At 40.2% G+C, this 13,125-nt stretch overlaps 1 protein-coding gene across 6 annotated transcripts in view; it reads right to left on the bottom strand.

The window, feature by feature from the left end:
- Positions 1-13,125, bottom strand: part of CEP290 (centrosomal protein 290) — a 118,121-nt gene that overhangs the window by 25,133 nt on the left and 79,863 nt on the right. For all 6 annotated transcript variants that reach the window (XM_019514830.1, XM_019514827.1, XM_019514828.1 and 3 more), the window contains 6 exons: positions 11,162-11,299; positions 7,429-7,650; positions 6,916-7,029; positions 5,214-5,359; positions 4,142-4,297; positions 3,553-3,676 (listed from right to left, as the gene is read on the bottom strand). In XM_019514830.1, coding sequence (XP_019370375.1) covers positions 3,553-3,676; positions 4,142-4,297; positions 5,214-5,359; positions 6,916-7,029; positions 7,429-7,650; positions 11,162-11,299 — 900 coding nt within the window. The remainder of the gene's footprint in view (positions 1-3,552; positions 3,677-4,141; positions 4,298-5,213; positions 5,360-6,915; positions 7,030-7,428; positions 7,651-11,161; positions 11,300-13,125) is intronic.

The raw sequence follows: 13,125 nt of genomic DNA on the forward strand, positions 1-13,125 counted from the left end.
TAAAACTGTTCGCTGAGCAAAATACTTTCCTTTTAGAAGTTCACGAATTACTTTTTTATTACAATATTTAAAAAATACATAAAATAGCATGCAAACATGGACCACATGAATGGCCCAGTGTTACACCAAACACCAACCTTGTAATTTGAGTATTTATTTAGTTGTGCAAGATCAGAATTAAAGAAAAGTGAGACAATGAATTATTTCTAGATGACTTTTTACAGAAGAAATATCAGTGAATTTTCCCCAGACAAGATGCCCCAATTGCTAGCGTAATTTATGCATCCTAGAAGTTATTCCTGAAGTTAAGAAAAAAAATCCCAAAGGCATTTATCTTTTTCAGCAATTTCAAGCTCTGCAACAACAGGTAGTTCAAAAGAAGCAAATGAACAAAAGACTTCACTTTGCAACCAATCCTGCAAATGTTAGGAATTTATCATCACAATACTAATACAGAAGTACAGTTGTGTGTGTGGACATATTACTCATAGGACAAACACCACTCCCAATGATAAATATGTTAATGGATTGTCCCTCTTTAGTAGAAAAAGAACAAAACAAAAGAAATCTAAAAAGATAAACCAAAAACTGCTGATAATTCCACAACAGTTGCATATAATAATATATTTTACTATACGTATCATCTATGAAAACATAGGAAGTGTCTACTTCACTAGTAACAAAAATAAGTAAGAGGTATTATCGCAATACAGATTTCTAAAAGGGGTATTACAGAGCACCTGGAATCAACCTATTCTATATAACTGGAATCAATCTATTCTATAGTTAAATAGTTAAGGATGAAGCTAATAAAAAAGCAAAGGGTTAAAGATCTGCTGTAATGCCAAACCTGAAGATTTTCACAAGCTTCTGGGATTGGTTCAGCTCCCTCTGCACCAGTTTGGTGATCTCTGTGTGTACCCTCTTCAGTGTGTTGATCTATTCCATTATTCATTTTTATATCTTTTGGCTCAATGGATTGATTAGCTGATTTCCTTGAATCGGGCTGATTGCAGCTTATTTCATCAGCACAAAACTCTGCTTTATTTCCTTCTTCATCAGTGCCATTTGATTGCTTGCATAATTCTTGTTTCTCGTCTTCCTTTCCTTCACATTTTTCATTAGTTTTTTCCTCTCCAGGTTCTGATCCATTTTCCTGTTTATCATTGCAACTCTCTTTGCCAGCTTCAGTTTTCAGAGAACTATTCTTTTCATCTTTTGATTTTTCCCTGGAACTATTTGAATCTTCATCATTTTCACAATCTTGAGATTGCTGTTCTGGAACTACTGTACTCTGTCCATGATCATAATCTTCATCAGGAACATCTGTACTCTCAGCTAATTTGTTGCCATTTGTAATACTAACAGCATCCTGATGCTTTACTTGATCTCTACTTAAAGTAGACTTCTTTTGTGGGTATTTTAAATGCTTGTGTTCACTGATGTGGTTAGTAAGAGAATTAATCAATGCAGTGTTGTCATGTACAGTATTCTGAAGCAGAAGGAAGATGGAATGGAGCAAGAAAAGAACAAGAAGTAGGTAGTAAAAAGAAACAACAGTAAACAACCTAAACCACAAAGCAGCATTTGTAGAAGTGTTAATAAGACCCAGATAATTTGACATCACGAATAGTGAAAAGCCCATAAAAGAAAAGCAGCAGCAGAAGCCAAATTCACAACCTCCTCCTCAAACCACCTTTCTTCCAGTTCTTTGTCTATTGCTAAGAACAGCCAAAGCATCCTCCAACTCTCAGTCTCACAATCAACTACTCCCTATATATTAGGGCAGGGTTGTCCTAGTGGTGGCCCTGGGCTCCCAGCTGGCTACAGCTGCCTCTGTCACTGGCTGCTTCAGCAGCTGAGGTCTTAGGGCTCTCTCTCTCTCTCTCCCCAGCGTCCATGGCCTGAAAGAGGGCCAGGGAGCAAGGCAGGATGGCAGAGTATAGGGAACAATGGGCCAGGGGGCCTCAGCTTCTACTGTCTTACTGAGGCCCTGCCCAACTCTCAACAGGGGAGATTTTGCTATCTTAAAAAGCACAGCTGGCCAGCGGTAAAGAATATATATCCTCTCCTCCACAGAAGGGGCTCACCTATATAATCAAATGCTCTGACATCACAATTGCCATAGATTGTAAGTATAAGAAATAGATAAAAGGTGTATTGCAAGAGAAACATGTAAATCAGTAACTTTATAATGAAATGCAGACATGTAAAAATAAACTAGGAGAATTATGATTGTATCTAGCTTTCCATCTTATCCCTCAAAATACAGCTTCTCCCTTTGATCCTCTGTCAGTTTACTGTATGCCATACTGTCAACCTGCAGTCCCCAACTTTCCCAAGTGGGGCACTAAACCATCCAAAGTTTCATGGATACTTAGACAAGAAGCTACTACCAGGTCAACTCTTAAATACCCATCCTTACCTGCCCATCTATATACTATACTGGATTTTTAGGGAAGCACATATTATGCATACACATTTTCTCCCCTGGATGTAAATCTGTTTGGCAGGTTAGGCTTCTTGCTTGATCCTGAAATGCATGTTTCCACTCATGGGGACAAACCCTGTGGTGCCTAAATAGGACTACCTAAGGGACCAATCTGGATTTTGTCCACAATGATAATTAGCAACTTCTTCTTGTACTCAACCACCTCATTGTGTCTGGTTTTTCTGTTTTATTTTTTGTTGGATGTTCCAAGTAACAGAATTAACAAAAGACAACAAGGTAAAGATAGATTTTGTTCTTTACAAAATCTATTTAGAATGAGTTTGAAGCTCAAAGAAAAAATAGCAGGTTGGACACTTACAAGGTTTCACTTAATTTAAATGAGGTAAGAAGGAAATCAACCAAATTCATGACAACTCCGGTTTTTTACATCTTCGTATGGGAACGCAAGGGGCCATATTTAGAATAATCCAAGTCTCTTGTACACCAAGCATATGCACAACCAAAGTATGATCCATACAGAAAGATACTCCAAGAAAATTGTGTTCTGACTCTCACATGCTACTTTGGGCTTTTTTCTAAGTTGTCCACTGTCTTGGTGGGCCAGGTTGCCAATGTATCCACAATCAAATCCTTTTCAAAGAAGCACCTATTCTCTGAAGATCCTAAACACTGATCAAGACATGAAATAAAAAAGCTCCTGTAAGACAAGACCTTCCCCTGAGTCTCCCAATGCGTCTTGCCATTTAGACTGCAATATCCATAGGCCAATAGGGGGGTCTATTTTCAGTCTTAACTCACACTGGCTGCAACTCAATAAATACTACATTCCATTCCTTTCTCCTTTTTAACCACATAATCTTCATGATAAACACTAATCAGTTGCAGTGCTTGGCCTGAAAAAAAATAAATCAACCACTTATCATGATGTTAATAAAGGATTAAAAAGGTAATTTTTTTTAGAAGTTGCATTAAATCTTTGCAAGCTGAACCAAAATGGACCATACACTACAGAATAATAGATGGATGACAAAAAGTATCAAACTAAAGAGATCTATACCCAAATATAAACGCAGGTAATAACAATTAAATTGTATTCTTACAGATGGTCTAGAAAAAGTCTCTCTTGAAAATTGTCTCTCCAAGGCATGAAGCTTTTCCTGTAGATATTGATTTTTTAAATGCAGTTCTTCTACAACAGAGTCTCGTGGGATAGCTTGTTGGGTTCTGCATACAAGAAAAAATGAGTATACAGCTATTAGTGAAAAAAATTATTTATAAAAATATGTAGAGATTTGTTTTCCTAAAGATTCGGTAATATCACTGGGTTAGACAAACATAGCTGCACTGCCTCAAAATCTGAAACACTAAATCTGGCAACAAATGTTCAGCCTCAAGAAATCCTAGTAGTCTGTTCTCTTATACATATGAAAAAAAATCCATTATTGCAAGTTACAATGTGCTGTATATGCACACTAAGAAGATAATGCACTTAGATACTTTAGAAAAAGGAGCCAGAGCTAAAGAGCTGCACTAACAGTTCAACTACATTTTCACTTTTATGACAAAGGTGCCAGTTTTTAATCATGTTAAGTTTTACAATGATAAACCAGAAAGAGAAATTTAAGGCAAAATGCATATCACTTCTTTCAGATATCTAAATGGGGTCTCTTGTTCAATGACAGCTCTTACCTCATATGTGCAATTTCATTTTCTAAGCTTGCATTCCTTTTCCTTAGTTCTTCCAGCTCCTTTTCTGTCTCTGAAGCTCGTACTCCCACAACGTGATCCACAGTTACACCAGTGGTTTTGAGTTTCTTTTGCAATGCAGTTTTCTCTTTTTCAGCCCTGTGACATTCAATAATTTTCACTGTAATCTTGCTATGTCTGAATTGTATCCTTATAATCACAGGGGCTTCAACCAACTAGGTTGCTTTTGATGAAAATATTTTCCCAAGATTTTAGACCTGCATTTTATTTGCTCACTTAACTTTCTTCATTTAGATTACCTTATACATGTATATATTTTTTGGTTTCTCAAAGAAAAAATGCTAACACTCAACACTGTTTATTTCATAAATCATCTGTTGATTTTGCTTAGCAGTGATATCTTACATAGTATAACTCTTTTATGAGATTTATTAAAAAGGGAAAGCCTAACCGAAAATAGCTAAAGAATGAAAACAACAAAAATATTTATTTTTCCTCTGATATTTCTCCTCTTATGAGACCCAAATCAGTGAAAGTGTTGATATAATTATACTGAAAACATGGAACACACTCAATGTTCCTTGATCTCTCTTTGGTATCTTTTAAAAAATCTCTCACAAAACAAAATGCTGAAGATGTTGTGATGCTGCCGGTCAATAGTAATGCAGCAGCTAATCCTAGCAGTCTGATGAAACTAAACAGTGGTGAGAAAATGCGTCTTTACCTCCAGCTGGTGCTGCTTTGATGTGAATAACAGATTGTGATATGAAAGAATCATTATGTCGAGAATTTAAGTTAGTTTTGTTCAGGCAATATTTCTTATATATAAAACCTGTCAACTCCTGAAGCTTACAAGATATTAAAAAAGGCAGGAGACAAAAATGGCTGGTTGTCTGGAAATAAACCTTTCCTTAGAGTCTCAAAAATAATTTCAAATTATAGATTCATTTTGTAAATATACGGAAACTGTTAACGTTGTTTGGAACCAAGGAAACCAGATTTCTTTAGGTGTATACCATCAGTTTGGAGATTTGTTTAATTAGATTTAACTCACTTGGAATAAAGTTCCTTTAATGTACTGAACTGTTTTGTTAAAGTCTCTGTCTCCTTCTCCTTCTCTTTCAGTTTGTTCCGCATCCCTTCCATTCTGGCTTGCCATTTCTTACCCTCTTCCCACCTAACTAATTCATCCTTAGAACTCTGTGAAACATACAAAAACAAAATACACACTTCCCTTTAGGATTATTTGAACACTACCGAAATTAAAAAGAAAAAAGGAAATAAAAAAAATCATACATCCTCCTGCCTGTTCCCTCCCTCAAAGAACAAAAAACAAACAAAAAACAAAAGAAAAGTACAATTTGGTTAAATTCTCTAATTTGAAATTTTAACAAAATAGATAAACTTAACAATAATGTAGAAGTATAGGTGCATTAATACAGGGCAAGTCCATGCCCTAGTTTATAACCTGTTCCGAGTGCAAGTGGAAAACACATCCATAAAATTTAAAATTTACAACCAAAAGGAAAGAAAAAAAAGAAACATTTTATAAAATCCATTATTGGGAGTGCTTATCATTCTACTTTTCAATACAGTTTGATTAAGATGGATAGAACAGAGGATATGATACTTTTCTTTGTCATTATAATATATGTGAAAGGACTTCTTTCATTTTCAAGCCAGTTATGAGCTCAGATACCACTATAGTATTAGCAGCTGTTTGGTCCAATAGATACATTTAATTCACTTTCTACTACAGGAAATCAATTTCTATTTATTAATACTATGAACAACAGGTTAGACTTCGCATTTTGACCATAAATGGCTATGGAAAAAGCTGCAAAACATGTTTTTGGCAGCAGCAATGAGATTGTTTTGTTTTGGATTCTCTTCCCTTCCATCACTTCTTCTCCTTTCCCTTCTTCTACTTTCCTTTCCCCATTCACTTGAAAAAAAAATCAGTAATGTATGAAATAGGACTGAAGGCTTATTCAGGGAGAACAAAAAGGGTAAGTGTGTGTGCACGCATACTCTCTCCTCCAACAGTTTGATAAAAATACAAATCTCAATTAGGAGGTAATGTACATACAATGTCTCAAACTTACTTAATGTGAGCTGTAAGCTCTTCTTTCAAATCAGCTTAAATGCTTAAAATGCTAATGAATGCAACTGAAAGGGCATATTACAAATATGCATTGCTGTAGTCACATTACTAGGTACCAAGACAACTGACTAGTGTGGTGCCATGACAGCAAAAGCAATAAACAAAAGAGTGAACAAACATCCATAGTTGGATACATATGAAGTACAGAGTCATTATCAAACATAATTATTTGAAGGGACACAAAAGAAATCACAATTTTCTTGCAACACATTTTGAAAATTTCACTACTGGTTCCACCTTAGCTGCTCTCCTTAAAAGAAATGAGAAGAAAAAAGTAATAGATTTCTCAATTTTTCCCTACTTTCTTTAATTGATTCCATTAGAAAGCTTTTTGTATATAGCTGGTTTCACAGTTGCTTTCTATAGTCAAGTCAGTTTTCTATGCTTTCCTGTGGATTTTTAATTCAACAAGAAAAGAAAAACATGAGTACATATTGGAATGTTGAATTATAAATCTGAAATATTTGTATGGGGACTCAAAAGCAGGTGAAATGCCTGAATGCACTTCTGATTCTTTTTTCTTTTTTGAAGAGCTAGATTTTAAATTGAGGAGATCCCTTTAACCTCCACAAACGAATACCTTATCACATACCTTGTCCTCTCTTATGCTTTTCTTTTCTACTTCATTCTTCTTTTCAAGTTCATTTTCTAACTTCTTAACCTTTTTCTGTAGTTCATCTATCTGATTTTGTTCATCAGCTTTGCTCTGAAAAAATGACAATTATCTATAAGGTCATGATGACTATTCTGGCACTGCTCCCAATTTCCCACTGAAGTAAATAAGGAAATAGACTCAATTATTCATTTCAGAGGTCCCTTGAAAAGACAGTTCAATTACATTATAAAGTCTTCATTTAGAGGTTATAGTTAACAGCTACACTCTAACTTTACACTGTCATAGATTTCACAGACATTAGGGCTGGAAGGGACCTTGCAAGATCATCGGGTCCAGCCCCCTGCCCAAAGGGCAGTCAGTCAGCAGAGTCCTAAATACTAGGCAGCTTGAAGCTGGATTAAAAAATGATGTTTACAAGATTGTTGTTTTAAACTTACCCAAACTAATATTATAACATTATACAAATATAATGAATATAAGATTATTTACCTGAATGCTACTTGTTAGCCTTTTTATCCGCTTTTTCAATTCTTCATTTTCTTTTTCCATTTCATCTTTTTCTCTTACCACTTTAGTAAAGGCTTTTTGCTTTTTCTGAAGTTCTTGGTTTAAATCATCCATCTCCTCTAACACAGAGTTCTCTCTATTTTTACTTATTTTAAGGGCATCTTTAAATTTTGTAAGCTGCTCATTTAATTCCTCTATTTGAACCTATAAAAATAAAAATATAGTTAGACTTACCCATTGAAGGGTAAAATTAGGGCCATGGATAGGCATCACATTTGTACTGGAAGAACGGACTTTCTCCTGAAGCGTACAGGCATTTGCAAGGGGTTTGTTGGAGAAGAGAACTGTTTCTCTCCTCCTGCACTAACAAGAATGGTGGGACACTTCTTTCAGATGTTAAGGACCCTCAGTATTCCACAGTCTTTTGTTCCCCCTCTCTCCCTCTAAGGGAAGGGGAAAAAGAGCAGTGGCTTCCCAAGAGCCTGTCCAAAAACGAGATGTCAGGTAGCCCTGTGGGGTTCCTGCTCCAAGTTCAAGCCAGTGACAAGTCCTGGATCACTCCATGATGGTAGACAGGGCTATGATACAGAGTGACCTAGACAAATTAGAAGATTGAGCCAAAAGAAATCTCATGAGGTTCAAGAAGGACAAATGCACAATTCTGAATTTAGGACAGAATAATTCCATGCATTGGTACAGGCTGGGGGCTGACTGGCTGAGCAGCAGCTCTGCAGAAAAAGACCTGGGGTTTACAGTGGACAATAAACTGAATATAATCCAACAGCGTGCCCTTGTTGCAAAGAAGGCTAACAGCAAAATGGGCTGCATCGGTAGGTTCCCTCTAAGCTGTGCTTGAAGGCTTTTTTGAAAGAGAACACTAGGCTATCCACATCAGAGAACTGCGTGCACCAGATGTCACTAAAGACAGAATGTGCACTTTGCAGGTGACATGAACTGTACTTGGTATCATTCCACAGAGCATGTTGGAGAAAGCCTTGCACATGTGGTGGACTTACAGATACAGGCCGGCACGTCTTGGGCTCAGAGAATTTTCTTTGTGATTGGGTAACTGTTGGAAGGGCTTTGCCCTGCCCCTACTCAGGGCAAGAGAGAGGAAAAAAGGAAAAGAAAAGCCTCAGACCTGGTTCGAGACTGCACTCTGCCAGTCTGGCAAAACTTTAGGGAGCGGAGTCTCTGAAGAGAATAAGCTGCATGCCCAGCATGCAGCAGATGCATTGAGGGATGAAGAGAAGAGTGGGGCTTAGAAGAGCTTAGGACAGCTGTTCAGCAGGGTGAAGCAGTAGCCTGGAAGAGCCCCTGAAGACTTCTGGTGGCAGGAAACAGTGGACAGCTCCAGTGGCCAGGCTCTCAGTGCACAGCATGGTGCACAGTGTCCAGACCCTAGGAGTTGCATGCAGCCGCTCAGGTCTACAGACCCTGGTGTGCGGCCAGAGACACAGTGCACAGGCCAGTGCTTAGAGCAGGACCTGGGAGCCACTCGCGGCGGCTCAGGTCCCCAGTCCCCAGCACGAGGCCGGGAACTCAGTGCAGGAGACATTGCATGGAGGGTGAGAGACCCTGGGAGCCGCTGGAGGCAGCTTGGGTCTACAGCTGCTGGCACTGGGCCAGCAGCTCGGTGCAGATGACACTGCACAGAAGGTCTGGGAGCAGACCGAGTCCTGATGCTGCACGAGGTGGCCTGGGCCTCCAACCCTTTAGCAGAAGGCAGAGCCTTGGGTATGCACAAGAACCCCACAGTGACCAGTGAGTCAGAAGGAGCAGAGGCAGCTGGGTCTCAGCAGGAGGGGGGCAAGCTCACCAGCCAGGAGATGCAGACCACCCACCTGGGACCCTGGAGCTGTGAGTTACCCAGGAAAGGGGATTCCCACAGGTCAGGGGAAAGTTGGCCTGGGTGGTGAGGCTGTAGGGAAAGCCTAAGCAAGGGAAGACTGCCCAAGTCTAAAGTCTCTCCCTCTAAGCCTGTCCCTGAAGGTCAGAGTAGAACCTGGAGAACACTGAGGATTTCCTCTCCCATTGGTCACTGGAGCGCCTCCAATGACCCAGTGGGCCACTTGAGGGGTTTTGGGGAACAGGCTTAAGTGGTTAGTTAACCTGATATTTCTGCACAACATATTTTGAAGGTGAGCAGGGTGGAGTAGGGGTACCCCATCCAGGTCTGGTAGTGGCACAACCTTGGGGTCACAAGTCCAAAGGGGCAGATGTTATTGCAGATGGCAGCAGGTCATAGCCAGGCACCAGCCCCCACTGCCAGACTGCTGCAGTGGGTAGAGGTTACAGGAGCCACTCCAGGCTAGGACTGCTTCAGCAGACCAACTGGCACAAGGGGTAGTGTGCCAGATACCAAGGGGCCAGGCCTCAGAAGCTCCTGAGCTGCTTGCCAGGGCAGCTTTTTATACTGCTGGGGCCAGCACAGGGCAGGTTTTTATACTGCTGGGATGCTGGCCCCAGGCTCTAGCTCCCCCTGGCTGCAGATCCAGGAGAAACTAGGCAGGATTATTTTGCCCCAAGTGGCACAACCTCCCCCACACCAAAGTCCATGTCCAGGCACATGCACTGAGGTGAAAATCCCCCGCTCAGATTTGAGCTGCTTCTATTTGAGTTGCTGCAAACGCACGTGCCTGCATGTGTGGATGTGCCCTAAGTGTCAATTTATACTGGTTTTCCTCAACACATTCAGAGACATGCTGTAGGCACTACACAACTGAAGGATTTCTTTTTATATCCTGCTCAGTCTTCTCAGGCTGCAGCATGCTGCAGCAGCATGCCTGTGGCTGCTTAAAAGATGTCACCAAAACCCTTTTGCTTCTCTGACTGGCTCCAGACTGGTGTCTGTACTGAGTTTATATCACAACCTCAGCCGCTCATTTGCTTCCTCTAACCCTGCTCTCCCCCTCTGTGCTCCAGGGCTGCAGGGCTTCTCACCCTTTTCTCTGCTTCCCAGAAAGTTTTTGGGGTTTTTTTATTTTTATTTTTTTGCAGTGAGCCCACCAAAATTGTGAAGCCCACAGTTTTTTTTGCAGAAAATGCCTGATTTAGTGTAATGCCTGATTTAGTGTTTTCCGCAAAACTGCAATTTCAGTAGGTCCCTATTGATATAGAGTTACCAATATTTAAGTGTAATAAGTAATAATAACTATATATATAGAGTAACAATATTTCAGTAATAACAGATAATATAATTCTTATGCATCTGCCGATACTATTTCTTCTTTTTTTAAGGTAGCACAAAGACTGGACTTCTCAGATTTTAAATCAACCAGTCTAAAACTGAGGACTCAGAATATTAATTATCAAAATCAAAAGAAAAATAATAGCTATATTTTTGTTTTATAAAAGAATAAGAGAACTAAATTTATAGTCTAGGCCAAAGGTGCCCTAAACTGAAATTTTATATTCCAAGTACAAGGCAAATGCTATAAATTCCAGTACTCTGGATAATGTGAATTTACTACAGCATTGCATATGCTTATACAACTGTTTTTGTTTTAATATTTAAAATGAAATACACACAGAAGGGTTAATCCAACTTCTAATGCAATCTATCGCAAAACTAATATACTAAGTTCAATGGGAGTTCTCTCTCCAAATACAACATTCAGGCTAAGGCTCAAAATGAAACTGATGAACATTGTATTCTCCTTTCAGATAATATTGCAACATAGAAGACAGCGTAAAGAGGATACTTAGCACTCACTGTGAGCTCCTTTGTTTGCCTGTCAACGATCTGCTGAACGTTCATGTATGCTTCTTTTTGTGATGCTACAGAAATAATCTGCTGTTCAGCATTTGCAGTCATTTCTGCTCTGAGCTCTAGAAGTGCTTTACTCAGGGCCTGAAAGTGTTTCCAAAAACACAGTTTTGTTGATAAGTAAAGTGCTGAAAATTAAATGTTAAAAACAGCAAAAACAGTTAAAATGTATTATTTTTATATTAAAATTACCCAACTGTATTCCATCACCTGTTATGCTCAATTTCATATAATCCATAATCATCTCTGTACAATTTGTGGGGAGAAAAGTTTGATTACCATTGTAGTAGTAAATTTAGTTGGGCTTCTGGTCTAATTGACTAGAAAAACAGACAGAGACCAGAAGTGCTGATACTGCTTATTTCAGTTAAATATTCTGAGATAAGGAATCCTGCATGCCCGGCTATGGCTTGATATATTACCCTGTGTATGGATGTTAAGTTTATTTTTCTCCCTGAGAAACCAGAAACTGATAACTATTTCTATAAGCACAATGTTTCACTCTTCTTTAAGTAAACTGCCTGTATGTCTGTGTGTATGTTAGATTAGTGATTTACTGTCCAAGGTTGTATTCCTTTTCTCTCTCTGTCTTAAGTATAAATATGCTTGTAAACTTAAAAAGTTCGAGAAATCCTTTGAAACAGACAAGTGGGTGATTCCCCTTGCTGTATGGAATTCTCCCTGTGATCACAGTATAGCCCTAAATAAAGAAAAGCTGGCTCTGTCAGTTCTGATTCAACCACAACATGAAGTTTGATTTCTTCCACACCATGGAAATCTCAAATCAACATGAAATTTGTTGGACAGCTCATACTGCTAGTATTAAACACTCTCAGAATAAGTGTATATAGTTAAAAAAAATAACTAGTTGAAGTCTCCCATGGGAGTTTGTGCAGGAGGGTGATCGGGAGGGCATGAGGCCCTGCCAGTGATCCCCCTAGGGTAGGCAGTCCCATCAGTAGCCAGCCTACCAGCGGCATGATGCGGATGGACACATACTGCACCTGGAGGGTTCCCTCGGGGTTTGCGGCCTCCCCCTCTGGCACCTCAGAGGTCTCCACCCAGATGGAACCCACGATTCTGGGCTCCACACAGACAGAGCCTCTGGCACTTGGCTGCACAAGCTGCCTGGCATGTTTCCAAGCTCATAGGACCCGGAGCATGGCCACCTCCCCTTGCGAGGTTTGCTCCACTTTGGAGTCTCTGGGGCGCCACATAAAGGAGATCCAGCCCGCAGTCCAGTGACTACGTGCCATCAGACATGGCGAGCAGGAGATCAACTCCTACTGCCAGGCCCTTCACCCGCTGGAGGCGGAGAGTAGATCAAGGTCACCTACCAGGACAAGGGAGGACTCAGGGATTCCGGGTTAAATTTCATGGGGAACATGGCACAGGGGACACCATGGTGGGAGTCTACTACAGAACTCCCACCCAAAGTCCTGAGCTTAACCAGGAGTTCACCCGGGAACTGGCTGAGGCCGCATGCTCCAAGACCATGGTTGTCATGGGTGACTTCAGTTACCCAGACATCTCGTGGGAGGACCACTCAGAAAAATCCGAGCGGTCACAAAGCTTCCTCTCCTGCGTGGATGACCTCTACCTGACCCAAGAAGTCTATAAGCCAATGAGAGGCAAAGTACTGCTCAACCTAGGACTGGCTACAGGGGATGACCTAATCGGTGACCTAGTGATCGATGGGAAGCTGGGTGACAGTGACCATGAGCTGATCACCTTCACCATCCGCTGTAAAGATGGCAAGTCAGTCAGCAACATGGAAATCCTTGACTTCAGAAAAGCCGACTTTGACAAGCTCAGGAGGCTTGTCAGTCAGGCCCTAAGGGACCATGACCCCAGGGAGAGGGGAGTTCAAGAAGGGTGGTTACTCCTCAAGGGAACGATCCTCAATGCAC

The sequence above is a fragment of the Gavialis gangeticus genome, unplaced genomic scaffold, assembly GCF_001723915.1.
Source record: "Gavialis gangeticus isolate Ggan-Ray unplaced genomic scaffold, GavGan_comp1, whole genome shotgun sequence".
NCBI lineage: Eukaryota > Metazoa > Chordata > Crocodylia > Gavialidae > Gavialis > Gavialis gangeticus.